At 37.8% G+C, this 25,449-nt stretch overlaps 2 protein-coding genes across 9 annotated transcripts in view; one reads left to right on the plus strand and one right to left on the minus strand.

The window, feature by feature from the left end:
• Positions 1-207: 207 nt before the first annotated feature.
• On the minus strand, positions 208-5,198 carry zgc:112416 (uncharacterized protein LOC550509 homolog). Of its 2 annotated transcripts, none has more exons than XM_048198493.1 (9): positions 5,038-5,198; positions 4,831-4,888; positions 4,479-4,552; positions 3,826-4,008; positions 3,496-3,607; positions 1,432-1,580; positions 1,157-1,341; positions 546-589; positions 208-432 (listed from the first exon to the last, which is right to left on the minus strand). In XM_048198493.1, exons 1-8 carry the CDS (start codon positions 5,092-5,094, stop codon positions 547-549), a joined length of 861 nt encoding a protein of 286 aa, XP_048054450.1. In that variant the 5' UTR covers positions 5,095-5,198; the 3' UTR covers positions 208-432; position 546. The 2 variants fall into 2 exon arrangements, with proteins under 2 accessions (XP_048054450.1, XP_048054451.1); XM_048198494.1 differs by having other exon boundaries at positions 535-589.
• A 1,516-nt stretch (positions 5,199-6,714) lies between these two features.
• Positions 6,715-25,449, plus strand: part of pcnt (pericentrin) — a 49,160-nt gene continuing 30,425 nt past the window's right edge. For 5 of the 7 annotated variants that reach the window (XM_048200693.1, XM_048200697.1, XM_048200696.1 and 2 more), the window contains exons 1-22: positions 6,715-6,939; positions 10,267-10,440; positions 11,073-11,267; positions 12,058-12,207; positions 13,629-13,724; positions 13,814-15,766; positions 15,963-16,151; positions 16,848-16,943; positions 17,063-17,206; positions 17,717-17,972; positions 18,106-18,185; positions 18,299-18,533; positions 19,203-19,303; positions 19,393-19,504; positions 19,705-19,951; positions 20,459-20,537; positions 21,402-21,618; positions 22,305-22,504; positions 22,753-23,186; positions 23,933-24,536; positions 24,650-24,859; positions 25,008-25,160. In XM_048200693.1, the coding sequence (XP_048056650.1) occupies positions 6,892-6,939; positions 10,267-10,440; positions 11,073-11,267; positions 12,058-12,207; positions 13,629-13,724; positions 13,814-15,766; positions 15,963-16,151; positions 16,848-16,943; positions 17,063-17,206; positions 17,717-17,972; positions 18,106-18,185; positions 18,299-18,533; positions 19,203-19,303; positions 19,393-19,504; positions 19,705-19,951; positions 20,459-20,537; positions 21,402-21,618; positions 22,305-22,504; positions 22,753-23,186; positions 23,933-24,536; positions 24,650-24,859; positions 25,008-25,160 (5,973 nt within the window). In that variant the 5' untranslated portion in view covers positions 6,715-6,891. The remainder of the gene's footprint in view (positions 6,940-10,266; positions 10,441-11,072; positions 11,268-12,057; positions 12,208-13,628; positions 13,725-13,813; positions 15,767-15,962; positions 16,152-16,847; positions 16,944-17,062; positions 17,207-17,716; positions 17,973-18,105; positions 18,186-18,298; positions 18,534-19,202; positions 19,304-19,392; positions 19,505-19,704; positions 19,952-20,458; positions 20,538-21,401; positions 21,619-22,304; positions 22,505-22,752; positions 23,187-23,932; positions 24,537-24,649; positions 24,860-25,007; positions 25,161-25,449) is intronic. The other 2 variants (XM_048200699.1, XM_048200698.1) reach the window with 2 other exon arrangements.

Here is a 25,449-nt window from a genome sequence, read left to right on the forward strand (position 1 = left end):
ACATCACCATCATTACTTGACATGACATACCCTCACTCACCCAGACTTATGGGCTTAAGCTTTGTGTTGCGCAAGATTACACACTGTACTGCCTGTATGACTTTGACAAGTAACCTTACCCTAGTATGACTGCACTGCACTGTAAAGACAGGATTGTATTTTAAAAGTGTGTTGCATGGCAGAACAGCGACGAAAACTACATACCAGTGACTTTAACATTTTTATTAAACCGAGTAACACAATTGAAGCTCTTTTAAAATATCACTGTAATAACATTTAATAAATCCTTAAATTATTAGGCTATAACGAAATTAAAAACACAATAAAATGCCTGCCATATTGAAAACTTTAAATTAAATCTAAAAACATTTATGTCAATGTGTAATCTGTTTTTGAAGATGAAGCAGGATCCGTCTGCACTTGGCAATTTGGCTGGAAAAAGGGAGGAAATAAGATGTTAAACTTCTAATATCTTTAAAAAAAAATAATATAAATTGTAATATAATAATATAGATAAAGAGAAAGGGAGATTACTTTATGTTTACCTCAGAGTCCAAGTGGAGTTCTGGAGTTTGCATCAATTCCCATTCTTCAAGGCAAAACAAGTTAACATGAGTATATGATTCACGATGACTGACAAGTGAATGTTTTAAACCAAAAGTACCACAAAATACCCATACATATTGAGGCTAATTTTAAAACGGTGTAGTGATTTTTGTTTTTGGCAAAAACATTTGTACTGTACATCCAGTATGTGAAACATCTGGTATTGTAAGACCCTATATATGTATGAACAACATATGTAAACAACATGTAAATGATGAAGTTGAGTTAAGGTCCTGCAGGGGCCAGTTGCATAAACTAAATCACTATTTTAAGACTGAGTATAAAGAAGTAGTCTGACCAACTAGCAGTTAGCCAAGGAGTAATCAGTCTTATTTTTCGAATTCAAATAGACAAATCTATGGTTTATGTAACTCACTTTACTGACGATATGACCAGTCTTAAAAAAATAAGACTAGTCTAAGCAGTTAATGAAACCGACCAACCAGCTTATAGAGACAAGACTTACAAGCAACTGTTCCCAAAGAATTTCTGATCCATTTTAATATGTATTTATTTTATTATTATTCATAGTTACACTGTTGACTCTTACGTGTTTAAGGGAGGCAGAGTTACAGGACCAATCACATGCTGCACTGCTGGCTGATAAGTCCCGCCTTGTCCTGCTGACATTGTAGAGGGCCAAACAGAGTAGCCAATTGGAGGGAGAGGTGGTCCATGGGAGCCGTAGTGATGGTGATGATGAACAGCCCCTCCTCTCACTGTTGAATAAAGTTCCTAAACAACATCAAATTAGCATTGTAACTTACTACGACATTGAGAAATTAACACATATCAACTTTATGTATGTTGAACACAATAAGTTACCTGCCCTGAATGTGAGGCTGTGTGAGGAGTGATATGATTGGGATTTCCTCCTGGGGACACAGCCATTGGTGGAAGAGCCTTCAGCATCATATTGTGCATGATGATCTGATGCATCTGAGCATTCTGCATGAGCATCAACTCCACCATATCTGTCGTCATAAGAACAATAAAGTGAAGATCTCATGGCCTATAGCTAAATCTTGAACTGTTGTTTTAACTTCATTTAGTTTGTTCTTATTGGCTATTAATGTTTCAGGCATGCAACTTGAATCACCACCTACACTACTGTTGAAAAGTTTGGGTCAGTAAGATTTTTTTATGCATTTTAAAGAAGAGTCTTCTGTTCACCAAGACTGAAGACATTTTTTTCTGTAATGTCAAAGCTCATTTTCAGCGGACATTGCTCCAGTTTTCAATGTCACATGAAATCATTCAGAAATCATTGTGATATGCTGATTTGGTGCTTAAGAATCATTTCATATTATTACTTGAAAATGGTTGTGCTGCCTGATGAAGTATGGAAAGTATAGACTCAGTGCAATACAGATGAACTATTGTTCTATTGTGTATTTTAATATTGACTGTTGTATTAGTCTGTCTGTGTTGTCTTATTGTGTTATGTATACAGTTTTTTCTTCTTTTTTTTTCTTTCTATGTGTAACATCTACCTGCCAGGGGGTCTGCAGATGGAAATTAATCTAAGGCTATAATCTGGCATATTTACATTTGTCTTAATGTTCATTAATATGCATTGTTCCCCCATTTTTCTTAAATAAATAAATAAATAAAATTCTGTGCAGTTTTGAGATAATGAGCTTCAAAGTTTTTGCATTCCATACTCCTTTGTAGATGGAACCTTTTTGTTTTCTAAAAAAGTCCCCAAATTTACACAACTTAAAAAAAATCACATCACATAATGTAAATAAATTGTCACAGAATAAGAATATGCGAATAACTCAATTTTGACAAAAAATGTCAGACAGAACCTTTCAATTACAAGGTGACGATTTATTTGAAATAGAAATCTTTTGGAACGTTATAAATTGTCTTTACTGTCACATTTGACCATTTTAATGCGTCCTTGCTAAATAAAACTATCAATTTCTTTCAAAAAATCGTTCTGACCCCAAACTTTTAAATGGTAGTGTATTTGTTAAAGAATAATCTGAAGCAAAATATATTTTCTCTCTCATAAGTTGCTTTTTGTTGGGAAGTACCTGTAAGCAAGTTTAAATGGCCTATAGTCATACTTATTATCAGTGTTGGGAAAAGTTACTTTTAAAAGTAATGCATTACAGTATTGTGTTACTCCCTAAAAAAGTAACTAATTGCATTAGTTACTTTTTATGGAAAGTAATGTGTTACATTACTTTTGCGTTATTTTCTTATGGGCTGTTTGTTTGTTTGTTTTTATAACAACAAAAAAGTTCTATTTTTGGCAAATGTAAAGACCCTTTCAGACCAAAAGTGAAATGAAGAAGCCTCAGGCTGAAGGAAATGCAAATTCATGACTGTACAGTAGAGGGCGCAGCTCAAACAAACAAGCCTTTCAGCTGCTGCCATTCTGGAATACAGAAGAATAGGATGCAGGAGAAGAAGTAAATGAGTAAATGCTTAGTCCAGAACTACAATAACCATCATGTTCACACAGCGCACACAACGCCTCTGAACTTACTCCCGATTTCTCTCAACACGGGGACATGAGAGCTGTCAGTCAATAAATTTGAAAACAAAGTAACTTGCGTTACTTATTTAAAAAAGTAACTCAGATATTTTGTTGTAAATTTAAAAGTAATGTTACTTTACTAGTTACTTGAAAAAAGTAATCTGAAAATGTAACTCGCATTACTTGTAATGCATTACCCCCAACACTGCTTATTATTACTTAGTTACTTTTATTAGTTACTTTTTGGCTTAGTACATTTACATTTATTAATTTAGCAGATGCTTCTATCCAAAGCGACTTACAAATAAGTATACAATAACTGTTGTTATAGTATACAAGGCTACAAGGCTTAGTATACAATAACTTCTGTTTTTTCTGTATTTGATGTATAGGTTTACCTTCTTTAATACTTCCAGATCTGTAGGGAAAGGTTTGTGGGGGTGGGATTTGTGCTATGAGAGGCTGTTGCTGTGGTAACTGCTGGATAATGGTGGCTGGCTGCTGAGGAACCTTGTGGAAGGAGAAATATAAGTTATTAGAGAAGGGCCAGCAATATATCATTGTTATAGACACACACACACAAAAATCATTTATATGTACTTGTATAGTTTAGAACAGGTATTTAAATGAACTGGAATAGTAAATGTAGATATTCTGTGCAGGATCGGGCCAGTATAAGATGCTAGAAATAGAATATAACAGCTGGAGGGTAAGAAAAGGTTTCATACGGTGTGTTGAATGATTTGAGGGGGTTGAGGGACAGGAGGAGGAAGAGGAGCAGGTGGTGCACTTTGGTAGACATGGATGGGAGGCACAGGCTGGAGTGGCCCAAGAAGAGGTTCATAATGATATTGCCTATGAGATCCACCCCATGTGTGTGGCCTTCCCAGATCCTCCATCATATGCTGTTCCTGTTACATACACATAAACATACCCAAATGCACACTTATATTTGTGATTTAAGTGATAAAATGTTTCTAACTACTATTTACATGACACTTTGTTCAAGATGAGAGGCTGTACATTGCAGAGCCAATGTGTGGAGCTTGACTTTTCAGCTCTTTAAACACGTCTTTATTACCTTTCTGGGCCTTGAAAGTCGTAATTGTGTTGCAGTCTATCGGAGGCCAGAAAGCTCTCGGATTTCATCAAAAATACCTTAATTTGTGTTATGAAGAGAAATGAAGGTCTTACCGGTTTGGAGCAACATGAGGGTTGATGACAGAAATTTAATTTTTGGGTGAACTAACCCTTTAAGTTCCACCCATTAGTTACTTGTTAAATTGAACACCACTTGTTCAAGATCTTGATAATTTAACAGAAACCCTTCTTATAGTGTGAAAAATAATCACTTTAGTATCATCTCTGTGAAACATTATACCCTCAGTCTCTGTAGGAGGTTTCTCTTCCGTCTCAGAGCGCTGTGTAATGCATCTGCCTGACCATCATAACTTCCTGCGGAATCAAAAAACAAGGAATTAAGTCATGTTGTATTCTGTATTTTCAACGTCCTCATCTGCTTTTGTTTTTATTCCTTGATAGGTTTAATGTAGGCTTAGAATAAACTACTGAGATAATTAATAAACAGGCATTCTGTCTGGCAACATTTTATTTTTTTCAGGTCAGAATTTTAGTAAGAGAGACAAAGCACAAATCATTTCAATCATGTAATATAGTACCTAAATTAATCTCAAAACTCTAAAAATACAATAATGCAGTGCACAAAAACATACTTGTGGAAAGTGCTGAACCCTCTCGTTCAGTGTTGTCATTTCTCTCATTCTCCAGTCTCTAAAGAGGAACAAACAAATGATAATGAAGCCTCATAGTCTCTTCGTAAACAAGATAGTCTCATGATAGAATGTTGTCAACAGGAAAGAAAGAAAATGATGTCAGTAATGTATAACTGATAAATATTTATCACATAAAAACCAACTTACCTTTTCCAGCATTTTCAATCTCAGCCTTGTCATTTGGTCAAACACTGGATCTGCCATTTTAAAAACACCTTTTAAATAAGTTTATTTAGTTATTGTCCATGCTTGCTGTCGAAAGGTGTCCGTTGTCAAAAACATTTCTGTGTTCTTTGCCCAACCCTCACGTTGCTAAGTTACAAATCCAGACAGAGGCTCTTTTGTTTATGGTATGGTAGACCAATAGTAGACTACTCTAAAATAATAAATAAATACATAGGCTAAATGGAAGAACATATTGCAGTATTAAACAAACTAGTTTGAATTTGCATTTAACCCTAGATTGCATAAATCAAAAAAACCTACATGAATGCTTATAGGGGGTCAAAATGAACCATTGGAACACTGTAAAACATTTCAGCTGGTTAAACTTAGAAATGAAAGTTCACCTGTTGCCTTAAAAATGTGAGTTAACTCAACTAAACATAAGTTAACTCAACTTGAAAATAACCTTTGTTTCAACTCACAAATAGTCCAGACAATGCATTACTTTAAGTTTAATTTTTAATTTAAAATAATGCATTGTCTTGACTATTCGGGAGTTGAAACAAAGGTTATTTTCAAGTTGAATTAACTCACATTTTTAGGGCAGCAGGTGAACTTTCATTTCTAAGTTTAACCAGCTCAAAATGTTTTACAGTGAATTAATGGCTTTCTTCAAGAAAATAGGTGTCCTATTAATGAAATCATTTAAAATGATTAATGATACACTAATGTTTTATTATATAAAATTTGTCAATTTTCCTTGCATATATGCATCACAAAAGATGAAATTTATTCTTTTTAAAATGCAGTTGTACTTTTTCTAAACTCTAAACTAATTTAGATCTGCTGTAAAGTATATTCTAGTCTGAACCTTCACTCCCCACATGTTTTCACAGACCATGTGAAAATGATCTTTTCAGAAACACAGAACATTTCATGTAAGATTTGCACATTTCAAAACACAACTTTTGGGCAGAGTTTGCACCTCTTCCTTTGTATATGTGTGTGTTTTAAGCATTTATAAATGTATAGCATTAAGTTTTATTTGTAGTCTTTCATACAACATTTTCAATATGTCATAATTAATAGAGATAATACATATAATATTACCTGGAATTTTTGGAATATTTTTATACCTTTATACTCAAAATAAAAGGTAATTACATTTGTTTGTTTTTTTTTATTATTCCATATTTATAATATTATATTATCAAAAGTGTATTATATAGCATTTACAATTTATGAGACTGGGCCTTATTTTATCAAGATGATATAAAGAGTAAAAAATAACAAAAACTTTTGTTATGTCGTTTCCGAATTCATCCTTTGTTACTGGTTACTGGTTGATCTTATTCACCCGGGCTTTTACCCGCGTCTCTCATTTGTCAATCGGATTCGAGAGTACCATAACAAATACACAACCTACGGAGGATGTCGTTTCTCACTATCATGCTCCACAATAGGCTCTAGAAGTTGTCAATCAAGGGGTCATGCTTGAAAACGCATTTTAATTGGCCACTCGGGCCCAATGCATTTAAAGGAGGGCGTTTTAAAAAGAGCAGGTGCATTTCTGCAACAACAAATGTCATTGGCTGCCAAGTTCACGTCCTTTGTTCTAATAGGTTCTCGCAGACTGTCAATCCGATAAGGGCGGGGATAAACACACTTCGCGGCCATGTTGAAAATTACATTGACAGTTACTCCTTAGGAAAATCTCTCAACTCTCAAAACATTGCGAAAAATTCGTTTGGAGAGTTTTATAGAAACACAGTTTTAGTCTGCTTGGCGTCCGCTTGAGCGTTTCTTTCATTCCCATGAAACTCCTTGATCCAGGAGATGGATCAGGATGAAAGGCAGAGAAAATTAGAGGCCGGACGAGCAAAGGTAAGTGCTAGCATTAGCAGTAACTTTACACAGGCTTGTTTTGAATTTGAATGCTCCTTTAATATTCTTTATGCCTGTAATTACATCAGCTATTACATTGAATTAACATTAGGTGTTTTTTTCTATCCTTTTATTTCGGCTACCCAGAGAAATCGCAGTCAATCCTATTCTTGTTCTTGTACAGTGTCTTATTACAAAACTTGTTGGAACTAATCAGGCCGGATTTATTTGTCTGCACATCAGTGCCTAACTGAGCCACAGTGCTGAATATTATAGAAATATCTTATTATTTAGTGATAATGGACAAAATTGGGATTAAACACTGTACCTCGTTCATTTGCAATGGTTCCCAAATTCAGAACGATATTCCTCAGCTCGAAGGTTTGTTAAACGTGTTAAAATACAGATTTGGGTATTTATTTAGTTTGCATTTGGGGTAAAAAGTACAAGTTTTGTATGCGAATTGTTTGTCTTTCTAGCGGAAACTTATTTTATTTGCTTTTAGTATGTTTCATGTTGCAAATAAAGTTATATTTGCTGTTGAATATGAGGGGAAAGTGATACAGCTCTGTCTCTAGGCAGGATCAGTGCAGCTCACAGGTATCTACAGTATATATTTAGCTCCAGAGCTTTTATGGGAACTGTGCTTTATCTGCATTGAGAGGAAAACCCCGAGATGAAGTGACAGATCTTTTCATTTGTTAGGCCTTTATGTTCCTGCTTTTAAAGGTCAAACGCTTCAAATAATGTGAACCACCCGATACTGGCTGCATTTCTGAATAATTTCTGATTGTTGAATGACACTTTTCAATCAACAGAAGAATCCAGCCTGTTATTTATTAAGAGACCTGTAGGAGGCACAATACGATTAAAATATCAACACTGCAAAGGATGCATTTCAGGACTCGTAAAATTGAAATTGTCATAATTTGCTCACCCTTATGTTGTTTCACTTCCATATTGTATTTATTTTATGTGGAACATGCACATTTGTACTTTAATTGTATGGGGGAAAGTCCTCAGTCTTTTGTGTTCCATTAAAGAAAGTCATTACTGATTTTGCAGCATGAGTAATGACAGAATTCACAAATATCATAATTTGAAGCAACATTTTTGGTCACAAAAGAGCTTGTATTTTTCATTAAAAGTTTATTATTAAAATTGACATGAAACCTTACTGGTTTGTCTGTATTATTCAACTCATTCTCACTTCCAAACGACCAAGCAATTTCATCAAATCCTCTTCTATGTTATCCAGCTATAATATCCCTGTAGTGACTTGGCTGTTTCTGCACCATTTGCAACAAACTTGAATACATCATGATAAAATTCAAATTATTTGGTTGTTGGTGTATGTTTACACATTCATAATCACTGTAAGATGCCCTGTCAGAGGTGAGTGCTGCATTGTCAAGCGCATTATCTGGCCTCAATCTCTCTTGCATTGGCTTTGGGTCATCATTGGATCCATACTGTCCAGCTTTCAGTTTCATTTGTAACTTTATCCACATTAAAGGCATTAATGTTCAAGTATTTAACAGTTGATTATGGGATGTGTCTGGACTGTTGTGTGTTTGTAGATTCATTAAGCTCAAATATTAAACTGTTGTAGATTGGCTTGCAGGTTGCCATGGCGTTTGTTAAAAAACGTTTAACTGATAGTATTAATTGGTCAAAATTCTAACTGTCGGTTAACGGTTAACCAGTTAATTATGAGCGTCCCTACTTGCAAGTGAACAATTTAGGACAAAAGTATTGTGATTTCCCTACTGTAGTGTAAAGAAAAATAATATATACTTTCATTATATTTATCAATATTTTCATTTATATTTATTATACAGTGCTTTTTTTTTTCTTTTTTTGTTTGTATATATATATATATATAATTTAATTTTTTTTTTTTTTTTTTTTTTTTTTTATTATAAATGTTTAGCATCCTAAAACACCAGGGTGAATGTAATGCAGGCTGACACAGTGTATCACAACCTTTAAAATCCAGGTACAACTATACTTTTTACTCTGTTCAATTTGTACACTGATCATTGGTTGTAACTCTTAAATTTGAACTAAAAATGCACCAAATCAGACCATTTTAACTTTAAAATGTACATTTTCTTATGGGGGACCATGCCCCCAGACCCCTCTAGAAGTACTGAGGTCCAACCCCATAGTCTCACAAAATCCTGTGGGAAACATTGGACCTATAATGTTTAATCAATGTCATAACTGGACCTTCCATTGAAAATTAGACTAATTCTGGTCCATTTAAAAGATATTATTATATATTTTTTAAACGCACATATAAGTATATTTAATATAAATAATATTTCAGATGTGCATTTTGGTGAATGTTACAGAGAATGTCCTGAATATTGAATGTAAGCCGCCGTTCCAGAAACTGTTTGTGGCTTGTCGTCCCCCAGGCTCTCTTCATATCAACATCTTATGTGATTTGACATTCAGTGGGCGAAACACAAACTGATTCCCTACATGTTTATGAAAGCAGGTCAAAAGTAATCCAGCGGAATAGCCTGCTCTTGTGATTTTTCAGGTGTATTCATACTCAGATCTGGGTTAGAGGTTTAGTCCAGAGGGTAGGTCCACACAGTATGTACGTTTATGTGAATGGTTTGCGTGTATTCGCTCCTCCTCTTCCTTTTTCATTTGGTTCTCAATGATTTCTACAGGGAACAACTCTTCACTTTGCGGTCTTGGTTCTCATAGTTGTAGACCTGCCCAGAAATCATAAGGCATTCTGTTTGGTTGATGGATTGCTGTCATGTGACTGTAATTTAACAGCCTTAGGGGTTATGCTGATGTTTTGTTCATAGAAGCACCATTGTAATATTTGGTCCAGCAGGACTCATTTCAGCTTGCTTTAATTTGGAATAAGCTTCTTAAGGCAGTTGTGAGAAACGTCTCTTGCAGAATTGTGCGTATTTCAGGCGTCACCACGTTTCCATGCTTGAGGATCAGGGATTCTTCAAAAAAGGAAGAGGATGATAGTTTTTAGAAGATGAAGAGCTCATCATTTTTCCTGCATTAAACATCATCTATTTGGATATCATACTTTTTTTTTTTTTTTTTTTTTTTTTTAAACCTGGTTTTCTTGCTGTTGTCTTTCACATTATGGATTAAATCATCCCTTAAGATGAATTTGCCTTATTTTGTTTGTTCTAATTATGAGACATTAGACATGCAGGAGATGCATCCATTTGATGTTTGACATGGCTCATATTTCAAGCTCACCAAAATGCTGATTCTATGTTCTTGCTATCTCATCCTGATGTACGTTTCCCTCTACCTGTCCCTCAACCTCTGGCGCAGCTTGCTCACTTTAGACAGCGTCGGGCGAAAAGCGACAGTTCGAGCACGCAGAAAAAGACGGCGAAGAGGAAGGGCCCGACTGGCCAGACAAATGACCTGTCAGCGCAAGAGCGCCACCTAGAGGAACCACAGACAGACGATTGTCATGGAGAGATCAGCAAGGGATACTTGGAGGTTTGTTTCTTATTTTAAGTGTTTTTGAATTCACAAAATTGTCCTGTTTCTTTGTTACAGCTTACAAATTATTTAATACAAAACGATCACAAAATATCAACAAAAAAAACTTCTGCGACTTTGTGAAGCTAAGTCAGATGCATCAACGCAAACCAAAAAAATAAATAAATTCCAGAGTATCTGAACATTAGAAATGAGCTTCTAAATTGTTTTAACAAGATTCCTTGAAGAAAAAAAACACACACACAAAAACACAATGGTTGTAGAAAATATGGCACAAAACTTTACTGAAATATATGTAGGCATTGGGGGGGAAATATGACCCCTTTAAGAAATGGGTCAGTTGATGATTTCATTTTATTGAATTTAATGGCTAATCTGCTTGACAATATTAATGTAAAGTCTTTCACCATTCAGTTGTTGCATGTCATTTAATGTACATGTGTATGTATATAGCATGTGCAAGTTGCACAATTTGCACAAGCATAGGTAAATTTCAAGTCTATAGAATGTATATTTATTCTCCCTCCCCATCTGACAAAAAATAGGTCAGTTAACATAACATGGCTGGGGGGCATGTAGTCATGGTAACACAAACTGTGGAAAATATGCATGTTTGTCTGAACATTTAGGCATCACTCAGACTTGACGGCACAGACAGCAGTGTTTCAGATGTCCATCAGTGCAGCAGAGAGGCTGATGAAACCAATGCCCAGGAAAAGAGCTCCTCCTCTGGGTCTCTGGCAGAGTCAGAGCTGCCCGATCAGGCTGAAGGCGAACTTTCAGAAATGATTATAGTTGCACATACTGGCAAAGAACAACTGAAGGTAAACCTTAACACACAAAACAGTCCAATACACTTGAAGTTATGTTGTTTTCCCATGCTTCCTATGCACATGTAGTATGTTTGCCTATCCCATTAGATCAGCAGCTGAACAGACACTTTAGCGCAAAAAAAACAAAACAACATTTATTTATTTGGCAGTATTTATTTGTTTACTTGGCAGTTTTTTTAAAATGCATTTTCATTTTTTTTTTTGTAGTACATACACTACATTTCCCCCCATTTTTGTCAATTTTTGTGTGAGGAACATAATTAACACACTTTTCTCAGATATTGCTGTTGAATAGTTTACTCAATCTAAAGGAAGATTTCAGTGTGGTGTACAGCCATTATCCTGAAATAGAAACAAGAGTCTCTCCAAACTGGGTTACATCTGTCCGTTTGACTGGATTAATTTGTGGTCATGGTTATGAACACATCTAGAAACCTGAGGCAGAGTACTGTTTTCTAGAGCGTACTGTTTAAAATAATTGGTTTGCATTTCTGATGGTGCAGAGGGAAAGAAACAACCAATTAGATTTCACAGATGAGGTTAAACGTATCCACATTCCATGTGTTCATTGCACTCATGGATTTAAGGATTATGATTTATTGCTCCAGTCATGTTTTGACTTACTATGTACTCTTCCTGAGGAAGCCTCAATTTTTAGGTGCCAAAAAGTGTTTGCACTTATTCTGCAAAACTTATTGTTTGCTGGAGTCCAAATTAGAAATACTTTTGTTTTTAACTTAACTTAAAGAATAATGTTAAAATTGCTTAATTCTTCACTCAGCAATTGCAGGCTGCAGTAGAGAAACGGAATGAGATCATATCACAGCTTAGTAAGAACCTGCAGGTGGCGCTGCAGAGCAGAGACCAGGTACAATTGGAGGCGCAGCAGCTCACGGATCAGATTCAGGCACTACAACAGCAACTACAGCAGGTAAAGTTCAAGCATTAATGGGGACTTATTTTTACAAGAATTAATATAAGTCTCAGGTGTCCCTAGAATGTGTCAAAACATGAATACCCCACAGATCACTTATTATACCATGTTGTAAATGTCCTTTTTTTTTTTTTTTTCTTTTTTTTTTTTTTTTAACGGAATCAAAAACAAGCTGTTTTCGTGCATGTATCTTTAAATGCAAATGAGCTGCTGCTCCCCACCCCTCTTTCAAGAAGAGGGTGGAGCCTTTACAGCTCGTGCCTTGATACTCTGCCAAAAAACTAACAGAGCATCTGTTTGGGTTTGATTATCATCTCTATTGTGGTCACACTCACGTGAGATTGTAGTTCTTAGTCATCATGACAGTTTATTATTTGCATGCGTTATTAAAGCCATATCAGTTTATACTTCTGATATATGGTCATATGGCTGGCTGTCAGATGGCACGTCGTGTGAGTATTAAACAAATTTCTCTTTCACGTCTTAATATTGTGCTTAAACTGTCAAATACACACAAGGTTATGTCAAAAGCAGTTAAAGTTCACATAAAAGTCTATGTCTGTGAATGTAAACAGCAGGGAAAGAAATTGCATGTGTTTATTAATATATAATAAATGTAATATGCAATACCTACTGCTGTATAAGCTGTTAATATGAGTCAAACAACAAAAGAAAAACATGAAATCACTCACTGCTCAGGATTTAATATTTTTAGTAGCTTTAGTAAGAATACATTTCTTACTTGAATGCTGCTGTTAAATGCTTTTGCAAGCAGATAAACATGGAGCTCACTCAGGGGAGGAGCTAAGCTAATATGGCATATTCTGTCGCCAGTCTTGGGCAGAGCCAGTTCCAATGTGACATTGGAGTACATTCCTGAATGGCTCATTTCATTGTTTCAGATTTATGAGGAAAATAACAAACAGACTGGATAGATTTTTATCCAGTACACACACTGTGGAGACACAATTATGTGTAAAAATGAATTTTGCATAATGGGTCCCCTTTAAAAAGAAAACGAACAAAAAAAAAAAAAAAACATCCATTAGTGTATCTCACTCCTGCTCCTAGAGTCCACAACACTGATTTATTCAGATACACCGGATTCCGGATTACTGGAGTGCTTTAGAAGTGGTTTAAGCGTAAAATGTGTATTTTTGGGGTTGGAAAGAACCAAATGAAGAAATGCTAGTTTTTCTTTGGCATGAAACATGTTCACTAGTGTTGACTTCTACCAGCAATACATCTAATCCCCTGAATATGGAGGGTCTAATATGACTGTTTGGTGTCCTCAATGGCTAAATGAACAAACCATAAGTTGTTAGTCCCCAATGTGCAACAAATCAATAATTTTTTTTCTTCACGATAAAACACAACAGTGTAGGAGTCTAAACAAATGAATGTAATGCTCTTTGCAGGCTAAAGAATATCTACGTAGCAAAAGTCAAGGGTGTGTGGATCTGACCCAGGCTGCTCAGAATCAGCTTCACGAACAGTTGGAGGAGACACAACAGGTCAGGCAGTTTGTATCCTTTTAACAGTTAAGCTTGTCTATTATACAAATATGCATTTGTGTTAATAACATGTTTCATTTGTTTAAAAGGTGACTAAGGAGCAACAGTGCCTCTTGGTCCAAAAAGAAGTTGAGATCACAGATCTGCAACAGAAATTGTGTGTCATGGAAAAATCCCTCTCTCAGCTTCAGCATGCCTTTACCCAGAGAAGTGCTGATCAAACAGATCTAAGGCTTGACCATCACGGTGATTTGGATCTATCCACTGTGAGCCCTCTACTCCCAGATGACAGTCTTGACTCAAACTCTGAAGCTTTACTGCGAAGCCTTAGAGCTGAGCTAGAGGAAGAGCGTAAGAACAGCCAGCGAGCTCAAGAACAAATAGAAGCTTTTCAGAAGAGGGTACAGAGTCTGGAAAATGAGAAGACCCAGATGGAAGCTCATCTGGCTGCGTTTGCTGAAACACAAGCCCAGGAAGCCCAGAATTATAAAGCAGAAAAAGATGAACTCAACCAAGAAATGGCCAGGTTAGATAACCTTGTCAAGGAACTTCAAAATCGTCTTCATGAAGAGGAGGAGACAGGGCACCATATGCGTTCCAAATATGAAGCTGATATTTCCAATTATGATCTCAGGCTTCAGACTTTAGAGGAGGAAAGGGAATTGAATGTAGCTCAGCTTACCGAAGCTCACGAGGCTGCCCTTAGGCGTCTGCAGGAGGAGCATTCTGACGAGATCAATCGTATCAAGGAGCTTCTGAACCAGGCCCAAAGTCAACATTCTGATTCTCATCAGAACGTTTCCAAAGACAATGGTGCAGATATACCCTGGAACATGATCTCCAAAGAGCACTACAATGAGGAGACGGCCATTGAGTGTGTTGCCAGAGACAACTATAGTTTTGATGTCTCTGCAGGGGGTTTCCAGGATGTTCTGATGGAACGATACTTGGCTTCGGAAGGGCCTCAAGAAAGTTCATTACTTGAAGGGAGTCTGGAGGAACGCAGCCTGATGGAGAACTCTGAGACGTCCAGGTTTGAGCTAGACAGTGAGGTCTTATTTCATGCTTCAGATTACCCTAACAATGTCACATCTGATGGTGATAAGTCAGAGCCAGGACCGTCCGTAGTTTCTGGCGTTGATGTGCACCAACCAGATGAAATGTCCTTCACTGATGCCCAGTGGCAAAACTCAACCTCAGCCATTGAAGAGCTGAATGAGAGTACAGGCACTGTGGACTTGGCTAAAGAGCTTCTGATCCAGCAGTGCAGAGACCTGTCAGAGCAGTTAGAGGATCGGGAACGGCAGCTCGAGGTTCTTCAAGAAGAGGTTCGGCACTCTGCGGAAGAGGTCGAGGAGGCACGGGAGCGTTGGAGCAAAGCTTCGGAGGAGCTTGAGGAAGCTAAGTGGGAGCTGGAGATGGAACGCGAGAAAAGAATTCAGTACGAGGAAGTTATCAGCCAGAAAACGAATGAAGACAACCTCAAGAACAAACTAAGTGATCTGCAGGTTCAAGACAATGCGAGGATAATGCCCGACAACACTGATTCCAATAAGACCTCAATCCCTTTGTCTACAGAGGAGTTGCTAAAGGAACTAAGGGAAGAAAAGGCCCAATTGGTGCTAAAGCTCAAGCTTCAGGAGCAGCTAGTAAAGGATGTCCATGAGCAGAAAGCAGCAGGTGACTCTGTAAGTAGTGAGTTTTCGTCTTTGCAAGCTCAGAGAGATGAATTTCAACTTCAGCTGGAGCAGCAAAGGGAAAAACACCAAGCTACTTCAGTGCTGCTTGGTCAAAGGACCTTACAGCTGGATCAAGCCAATAGAGAGCTTCAGCAGCTCAAAGCTGAAGTAGAGGAGAAAGCTGGACGGTTGCAAGACTTGGAAGAAGAGAAGACAGACCTAGAGTCTAAACTAGTGTGCCTTAAAGAGAACCTCACCAACATGGAAGAGGAGAAAGCTACCCTTGAAAGACGTCTTCAAGTTTTGGAGGACCAAGCAAAGAGCATGGAGAAGGTTCTAGAATCAGAACTGAAGAACTTTGAGGTTTGAATCTTAATTGCTCTTAAAATATGCAATATATTGAATGTTTAAACTACAGTGTTGCTGGTTAAAAGCCGCCGAGTAATAAGAACAAACAAATGCATACCTTTTGTGTTTTTTCAAAATGTGAAAAACCTGGAATATTTTATGTATTTGACATGAATGTGATCCTCCAAGTAACTCATACCTGTATCTTTAGCACCAACTTGAATCAAAGAATGCAGAGCTCAAGGAAGTAAGGGAAGCACAAGAGAAGGCAGAAGAGGAATACATGGAAAAGGAGAGTGCCTTAAGGAAAGAACTCCTCACAGTCAAACAGGATCTAGAGGAAAGACAAAAACAACATGAGGAGGAGCAGAGAACCCTGGAAGAGAAACACCAGAAAGAGGTGAGGTTTAGGTTGTTACAGTGACTAGGAGAGAATGTCCATTTAAAAAAATAGGTAAAAAATAGTTGGCATTAAGATATGGTGATGCCCCCCTTTAAACCTTTAACCCCCTCCACACCTCTGACTACCAAATAATATCACAAAAAATTGACAATTTTAAGTTTTTTTTATTTATTTATTTGTATAAATCAAAACCTACAGTGAAATACACCTGCAATTGTTTCACTTTATTGCTGTTAAATATAACAATAAGAGAGAATAGATCAGGACTTTTAAAAAATATCTTGGTGATGCTGCTTTGTATGAACAATATATTGAGCATTGAGCTCTTTTCACGGCGACCTCACAAGCACAGCTTTTTGTATGTCTTCTTCCCGGAACGTGGCAGGGGAGCGTTGAGCTCACAATAGCAGCTTGTGATGGCGTCTGCTGAAGAGGTGCTGTTCTACAGCGAGGGTCTTCTATATCGTGCTTGTTCAGATTGTGATTCAAATGGTGAATTGCTGTTTGGTGCTGCTTTATAAAGGCAGAAAGCCAACTGACATTCACACACTCAAACGCCTTTGCCACCGCTGTTTTCTTTTTTGTTTTCTTTTCTGTGGATCTCCCACACCCCCCTTACAGTGGGATCAAATGGAATTGCGTGAAATGCTGTGCATTCATAACCATTGAACTCTTATGTTTCCCTACCTCCAGGTTAAATACTTGAATGTTCGATTTGAGCGTGAACTTTCTGAGCAATCTGCTCATCTGGAAGATGAGCAGAAAAGACAGATCAGCTTGATCAAACAGGTTAAACAACTTACTATTTATCTATTTATCTATTTATTCTAGCCATGTTTATTTCACCCTTTCATACGAGACTTGTCCTTTAAGGCATACATATGTCTTTGTCAACTTTGCTGTACTAGGTCTATGAACGGGAGCATGAGAGGGAGTTGACGAAGCTGGCAGCTCAACAAAGCGAGGAAATTGGCAGACTTAAAGATGAGCTTGTCAGGGAGCTTCAAGACGGGCTGGAGGCTGCACACCAGGCAGAACTACTCCAAACACAAGTACCTTTTTGATCTCATTTGATTTTGTAATCTCGGGGGATGTTTTGAAATGTAATGCTGACATGCTGCAAATTGTTCAAAAGTTTGGGGTCAGTAAAAGAAGGTTTTTTTTTTTTTTTTTTTTTTTTTTTTTTTAAAGGTTTTTATTCAGCAAGTGTGCATAAAATTGATCAAGTGGTGGTAAAGTCAAAAACATTTGAAAAATCTTACCAACCCCAACCTTTTGAACAATGATGTGCATTTTTTAATGGTATATGAAACGGAATGCAGTATGCAGCTACTTAAATTAGTCTTTCATGTAAACATCATGGAAATGTAAAAAAGATGTAAATGCATTTTTCTTGGCCAGTTGCCTACAGCTCTTCAGCAGCATGAGCACAGGAATTCAACAGCTGTCAACGTGTGCTGAATTCTTAATAGCAGAACGGCAGTGTGCTATTCTAAACATACTCATACCCTCAATTCCACTCATCAGCTAAAATGTTGGTTGATTTTACTCCTTGTAATCAGAGCCAGCACAAGCTAGAGCTTGAAGCCTTGCGTCTCAGCCTGACCAACTTGCACACAGCCCAGCTGGAGCTTTCTCAAACCAACATGCAGAAAGATAAGGAGGTGGCCCTCAGTGAGCTGCAGACCATGTTACGAGAGAAATGGGCACAGGAGAGCGCCATGCTGCAGACACGCCAACAGTTTGAGCTGGAAAGAATCCGGGAGCAGAACCAAGAGCAGGAGCAACGAAACCAGCGTCTGCACCAACAAGAGATGGGTGAGGGTTTGGCCTGTAGTTTCTTTAAAAGATTCTTCTTTTTAGTTTTACACTAGTACTTTGACAGTGCAGTGGGATCTATGTTTGTTGGCTGAAGTATGTGTCTGAGTGTATATGTTCTTTCACTGTATAGATAATCTGAGTCAGGAGTGGGAGAGGAGAGTTTTGGAAGAGAAAAGCTCTGTGGAACAGTTGCAGGCCTGTAAACTGGAGGTGAACTGTTTCTCTTTTGATGGGCTAACATCTTAAGCCACAATATTTTTGTGGGTCAACAGGCCAGTGTAGTGCAATATTTTTTTTTTTTTTTTTAATTTTTTTTTCTGCAGGACCTAAAAGGCAAGTTGCTTTTGGAGGCTGAAGAGGCAAAAACTGAACTTCAGAGTAGATTAAATGATGCCCATCATAAACTGAGTGATGCCCAAGCTGCCCTCACCGAGGCTGAAGCAGCTCTGTCTGAGACGCAATGTAGGCTAGAAGAACTGCAGCTTTCCAGAGATCAAGACATCAAGAGTCTGGAGAAAGAGCTCAACCAGGCCTTGACTGACAGAGATGCTGCTGCACGTGAGTGTCATTTAAACCATTTTGTTCATTTAGGCATATAGGAATACAGCAATTGCTCTCTGATCCGCATCAAAATAATCGGTTGTAGATCGCCTTAGGGAGAGAGACTCTGGCTGATTGAAAACAAACTCTGAAGCGGTTTGATTGATTGGTGAAAAACTAATGCAACCCAACGGGCCAACAAACCAAGTTGTATCATAATTCATAATGGGAAATGCGTTACGTAAAAAGCAGCAGTGTCTGATTCTGTGATTCAGAACGTTAATTATCACAGTTGAAACCCAAAGAGCACCACTTCATGTTAAAATGGCGTGTAGTTGCTCTTCTCTGAAACGGGAGCTTTGCAAGAGCTCTGTCGTGTGTGTGTGTGTACAGCTACAGATAAAGCCACAATAAATCAGCCCATGTAGCTGACTAATAGTGCCATCTATCAAGATGTATTGAGCAGAACCACAGCAAATAAACAGGTGCACTCTGACCATTAAGAGGACAGTTTTAAAATGTGACTTGCAATAATGCATTTTGGTATGCTTTGAAATGTTACCTTGAACCGTGAACCGAACCAAGAAGAAAATGCAACATTGTAACAGATTAAGTCCCTGTTTTGGAACCAAGCTAAACGTTCCGCATCTCTGAGAACACCCTAAGTTCCCATCCTTTCACCTTCAGGTGCAGTTGAGGAGTTGGTTGCGTGTCACAAGGCAGCACTGCAGGAGCAACAGGAACGTGCCCGAGCCTTGGAACAGAGAGAAAAAGAGCTGACGCAAGAGGTACCATTCACAACTTGCATTTGTTGCAACATAATTGCAATGCAAATGTTTTCTTTTCGTTTGGTACTGAGGCAACATCTTTGTGAAAGGTTGATCGTCTGCAGTCAGAAAGGGAGGAACTGAAGGCCAGTTCAGAGCAGGAGATCTCAAACCTCTGGTCCCAACTGGAGTGCATGAGAACCAACAGACAGGAGCTCGGAGGCAAGCTGGGCTATTTCCCTTTTGAGACTTTTCTGCTTTTGAATATCTCTATGGGCTTAGGCTGCTGTATTGTTTTACACATTTATTATTTATAATAGAACAGTTTTATTTTCTTCTGAACTGATGTTTGTGTTTTCAGCCAAGTTCCTGCTATTCAGTGCTGATGTGAATTAAAAGGAATTTGAATTTTGTATCTATAGAGCTGAAAGAGCAGCTGTTAGCACGCTCATCACGGGTTGATGACATTGAGCGACTGAAACAAGAATTTGCTCAGCAGCGGCAGGAAATCAAAGAACAGAATGAGGCAGAGCTGGAAAACCTCCGCACCTATTTCGAGCAGAGACTCAGAGTCACAGAAGAGGGTCATCGGGAAGAAATCGCACTCCTGCAGCTGCGCCTCGTAGAGGGAGCCCTGGAGGACTCTATACTGAAGACTGGAAATGAGAGGTTTGCTTGCATTTCTTGGGGTTGGGGTCATACGCTTGTGTTCAAGGCTACATTTTAGTATTGATAGTGATTTTGTAATTTGAAATCTTTGGCTTCAGCTTACATTTACGTATTGGAAACTATATTGGGCATAATTTACACCTGGTATGATCACCTGAGATGTTGACTATATCAAGTGTAAACATGGCAACTTCTATGCTAAGCAATATACGAATGGGGAATAATACAACATTATTTGGCATGCAGGCCAAAATTGGTCCTTTGTTTTGGCCCGCCATGCCATTTCACAAGAGGGGTATTTGCCATTTAAAGTATTTTATTTTTATTATTTCTACAGAATGTACAGAATTAGTGAATTTAATTAACTATATATATATATATATATATATATATATATATATATATATATATATATATATATATATGATGATAACATTTTACATACAAAAATTTGAAACTGCATCCAAGGACATAACACAGGGTAGCACAATATATTGTGTTTTGTAGCTTTCTCTCAGAAGGGAAGAGTGAAGACGACAGGAGTGATGCTATGGCTGAGATCACAAGACAACTGGAGAAACACAAGGTGAATTGTGTTGTAGATGGTTATGTTGTTGAGTTTTAGTGATAACCAGGGTTCGTACGCCATGAAAAACCTGAAAGTCATGGAATAATAAAATATCAATTTCCAGGCCTGGAAAAGTTTTGGAAAAATAAACCCAGAAAGTTTTGGAATAGTCATGGAAATTTGTTTCAAAATAATTAATAATATAATATAATATAATATAATATAATATAATATAATATAATATAATATAATATAATATAATATAATATAATATAATATAATATAATATAATATAATATAATATAATATAATATAATATAATATAATATAATAATATATGTTTAAGTGTTTCATTTTGTAGCGTTGAGCATTATAACCAATCACACACGTTTCTGTTGAGATTATGAATGTGATGGCCAATCAGTGACGTTCAGATCAGTCATCGCCGAAACAAAGAATTTTGTTCAGTGCATGCGCTCTCTGACTGAATTCTGACTGAAACTCGTGAATTATCCCATCATTCTCCCACCTTGTAGTTAAAGATGGCTTTTGTTAATGATAAAATTTTATTGGTAACAGTCTATATAGTATTCTGAAACTTAAATTTAAGTATTTGACATAAAAGATGACACAGGTAATCATAAAAATTGCACTTATGAAAAAAAGCCCTTAAAATCAATTGCAAGGGGCCACTTAATGGTAAAGTTCGTTTCTGACTCTGGCCTGGGTTTAACGTCTGGCAGATACAGCTTGTATTTTGGTGTAAATTGCAAATGACTACCATTTACCAATTTATTAGTAATAGAATGAGTTGGGGATGAACAAATGCGTGTGCATGCATGTCACTGTTCTTTGAGTACTTAACTGTGTGTTTTTGTACAGGAGGAGCTGGATTCCCTTCGGCTGCAGTTAGAGGAGAGACACCAGCAGGAACTGGAGCAACTGCGGTCCAGCATGACTCTGGTTTATAAAGAAGAACTGCTCCAAGCTCGCACTGAGCTCACTGACCGATACTACAAAGATATCGACCAGCTCAACACCAAACACGCCCATGAACTAGAGCAGCTCCGTGCCAAACTCTCAGACAACCATATCAAAGGTGAAGCTTTGTTCAGTGTGTTCCAAACTGTTTGTCTTTTTTGAAAACCATAGCAACCGCTCAGAACACCTCAGCAACCACGCTTGCACACTTAGGAAAACACCTAGCATTGTGGCAGCAATTACATGTGGAACACCATGTTTTCTTCAGAAAAAATACTCTACCGTTGAAAAGTTTGGGGTCAGTACTCTATATAATTTTTTTTTTTTTGAAAGAAATCAATACTTTTATTTAGCAAGAATGCATTAAATTGATCAGAAGTGACAGTAAAGACATTGTATAATGCTACAGAGATTTCCATTTATAAATAAAATGAATAGAAACTCCAAAACAACAGCATTTATTATTTCCATTTGTCAAAGAATCCTGAAAAAATATATATTATAACTTCCACAGAAATATCAAGCAGCACTGTTTAAAAAGTGATAATACGAAAAGTAACTTTATTATGAAATCAGCATGTTAGAATGATTTTTGAAGGATCATGTGAGACTGGAGTAATGATGCTGAAAATTCAGCTTTGACATCACAGGGATAAATAACATTTTAAAATATATTACAGTAGAAATGGTTATTTTAAATTGTAATATTTCACAACATTAGAGACTTCTTTCAAAAACATCTTACCAACCCCAATCATTTCAACGTATGAATTTAAAAAAAAAAAATTTCCTCTTTCTCATCAGAAATAAACAGGTTGCGGCTGCAGTCTGCACAGGACGTAGCGAGGCAGGTGGAGGCTGAGGTGAAGGAGAGGACTCAGCAGCACCAGGCCAAAGTGAGCCAGCTGGAAACCCAGCTATCTCAGCTCTCCCAAAAGCACTCAGAGGAACTGGAGAAAGTGACAGAGCAACATCGTGAGCAGCTCAGACAGATGGAGGAGACAGTAAGTGTACACATAAGAGCAGGCCTTTATACTTGGGGACAAAAGGGCTTTGGTGGAGATTGTAGCCAAAGGCTGGTACCAAGCACTGTCATAAGGTGGAGAAATAGTGGTCATGCTGTAGACAGATGAAACTCATGCTGTTTTTTGTGGAGACCCTTTAGCAATACTGTAATATCATTATCAGTGGTGTCTTTATGAATACGGTTCTTTTTTTTTATTTTTTATGCTGTGTTCTCTTCCTTTTAAAGCATCAGAAAGATGTTGCTGAAGAGTTGAGGGTGCGCCTTGAGGAGGCACAGAAGGCAGAGAGGAATCGTGTGAGTGAGGAGTTCACTAAAGAGCAGGCCCGACTGAGGGAGCAACTCCAATTGCAGGCTGAGGAGCATTTGGCTTCCCAGAGAGTGCAGCTTCAGAGATCCGCACTTGAAGAGAAAGGGGAGTTGGAGCAGAGGCTTCTGGAGGCCCAAAAGCTCCTGGATGTGGAAAGGCAGAGCCTTCAAGCACTGCAGAAGAGTCTGGAGTGTGAAGAGAACCCTCAGGTGGTGGCGTTGAAGCAGAAACTTCAGGCTCAATACGACAGAGAGATGTGCACTGCAAAGAGTGCCATGGCAGCAGAGGTAAAAGAACTGAACGCTCTACTTCAAGATCAGATGGAGAGCAAGCTACAAGAGGCCCTCTGCAGGTCAGAGACTGCATTACACTGAAACTGCATACAATGTTAATAGTATTGGCAAATGCAGCCCAGAGCTGCTTAAAAATTAAACCTCAAGTCCTAATACTATTATCTATACTCTTAGTATTGCTTTTTTTTTTTTTTTTTAATGACCTAGGGCTACACGATATGGAAAAAGTATAATTGAGAATTAGGGGTGTAATGGTACATTATTATATCACAATATAAAAATAACTATGTATCATTGATGTAAATATGATTTGCAATATAGTTTTATCTCAGTTTACTATATTATAAGGTATAATCCACTCAATAATGTAAATTCTGTCATCATGTACCCTCATGTCAATTCAAACCTATAAGATTTTTAACTTCCAAACAGAAATGAAGATATTTATGAATCCTGAGAGATTACTGTCCCTTCATTTAAAGTCCATTCCTCTAAAATTTAAAAGATTCAAAAAATGTCTTAAAGGCACTGTAAAAATAATTGAATGGTCTAATCCAAATCCATGAGTGTCTGAAGAGACACGATGACTATAAATGATGATTGGTTTTACAATGACACCCAAAGGCTTCTGTAGTAAACACGGACATTTAAATGCTTGCGTGAAATGCAAAAACATGAGTGAGTAAATGTAGAAATTTAAAAATGACAATAACAATTAAATTTTTACTATTATAACAGAACATTGCACAACAAAATTGAGAATGTAGTAAATGTGCTCATTATCATCTGTATGTCATACATGTAGGCACCAAGAAGAGCAGAAACAACTGGAAGAGAAGTTTACCCTTCAGAGAGATGCTGCCATGGGTCAACAGAGAGAACAGCATGCCGTGGAGCTGCAGGCCCAGAAAACACTCCTGGACCAGCGAGCTGCACAATTAGAGCATCTTGAAAAGGAGTGTCAAGATCTCAAAATACACCACCGGGAGGAACTGGAGTCCCTGAGGACCAATCACAAGACAGCCTTAGAGACCTTGGAGATGGAACTTACAAATAAACACAAGGCGGAGCTCGACAAATTAGAGGCTGTCCTTCAGGAGACCAACCTGGCACAGCTTGAAGCTCAAGAGGCGGAGCTTCAGGCACGACACAAACAAGAGAGGGAGGAGCTTGAGGAGAGGCTGTTGGCAAACATGGATACACTGGAGAGCACATACTTGAAGGAAATTCAGGCTGTACGGGATGAGAAGGAAGGAGAACTGCGTGACCTTCAAGAACACTATACTCGAGAGATTGAGAGGGTGAGAAAGGAGGAGCAAACCATCAGAGAGGACTTCAGGAGTGAGCTTGTTAAGGTCCATATGGATAATTTCAGCGCCATGACAAGAGAGTTGCATCAAGCCCATCAGGTGAGCACTGTAATGGAGGGATAGATTTTGTGAGCATTTTTGATGCAAGTTTAGTTCATTTGCTATGTAAAGTTTATTGCAGAAGCAACACGTGTGTTAACTTGCTCATGCAGGCGGAGATGTCTGAAGCGGTCTCCTCTGAGAGGGCTGCTCTGGATGATGAGCATCGACGTGCTCTGGAAGCTCTTCAGCAGCAAGTAGTTGCTTTAGAGAAGCAGCATAGCGCCGCCCTTCTGGAGATCACCGATATTGCCACTGCAGAGAAAAAGCAACATGAGCAAGAACTGGATGAGCTGGCCACTAAACATCAGCAACAGCTACAGGTATATGTGTTCAGGAAGACAAGAGTATGTCATTTCGTTTAGAGGCGTTTAGCCTTCAGTGTGGATTTAGCATAGTTGAGTCTTGTTTTGAACTAAGATGATAAGAGCTTCTTACCTTAACTCTCCTCTCTCCCTCTTTGTACCTCAGGAGTTAAGGGGAGTGTCTGCCAGGGAGTTGGAGGCTCTGCGTAGGGAATTAGAAGAAGCAGCGTCAAGGCAACGCCTCCACTACCTGGAGGAGGCTGAACTTCTCAAATGCAAGTCTGAGGAGCAGTTGCAACAGAAAATTGCACAGTTAAAGGTGAGGAGGAGGAGATGTTGGTGTTTTAGAGTAGCCATATTCTACACTACTATTTCCCCTCATAAGTGCATGTTTATTGGTCAGGGTTTCTTACGCCAAAAACGATGGTAGGTTTTTGTTCTTAAATGTTTTTATATTTTTGTGTTTGTTTCATATACATCTCTCTGACCCTTTTAAGTAGGTTGGCAGGGTCCCCTGAAGTCTTAATGTCTTAAAAGACGACCCCCCCCCCCCACCTTTATTATAGTAGTACATTAAACTAAATGAAAATGAGAAATGTTGCCTTGAA

Source organism: Megalobrama amblycephala, linkage group LG8, assembly GCF_018812025.1.
Source record: "Megalobrama amblycephala isolate DHTTF-2021 linkage group LG8, ASM1881202v1, whole genome shotgun sequence".
NCBI lineage: Eukaryota > Metazoa > Chordata > Actinopteri > Cypriniformes > Xenocyprididae > Megalobrama > Megalobrama amblycephala.

What these genes read in the sequence shown, in the direction of transcription:
- zgc:112416 (XM_048198493.1), bottom strand. Translation starts at nt 5,094, where the DNA reads ATGGCAGATCCAGTGTTTGACCAAATGACAAGGCTGAGATTGAAAATG. An exon ending in GGGTTCAGCACTTTCCACAA is followed by an intron (nt 4,553 to 4,830) that starts GTATGTTTTTGT and finishes TTGATTCCGCAG; the next exon opens with GAAGTTATGATGGTCAGGCA. An exon ending in ATCTGGAAGTATTAAAGAAG is followed by an intron (nt 1,581 to 3,495) that starts GTAAACCTATAC and finishes TTATGACGACAG; the next exon opens with ATATGGTGGAGTTGATGCTC.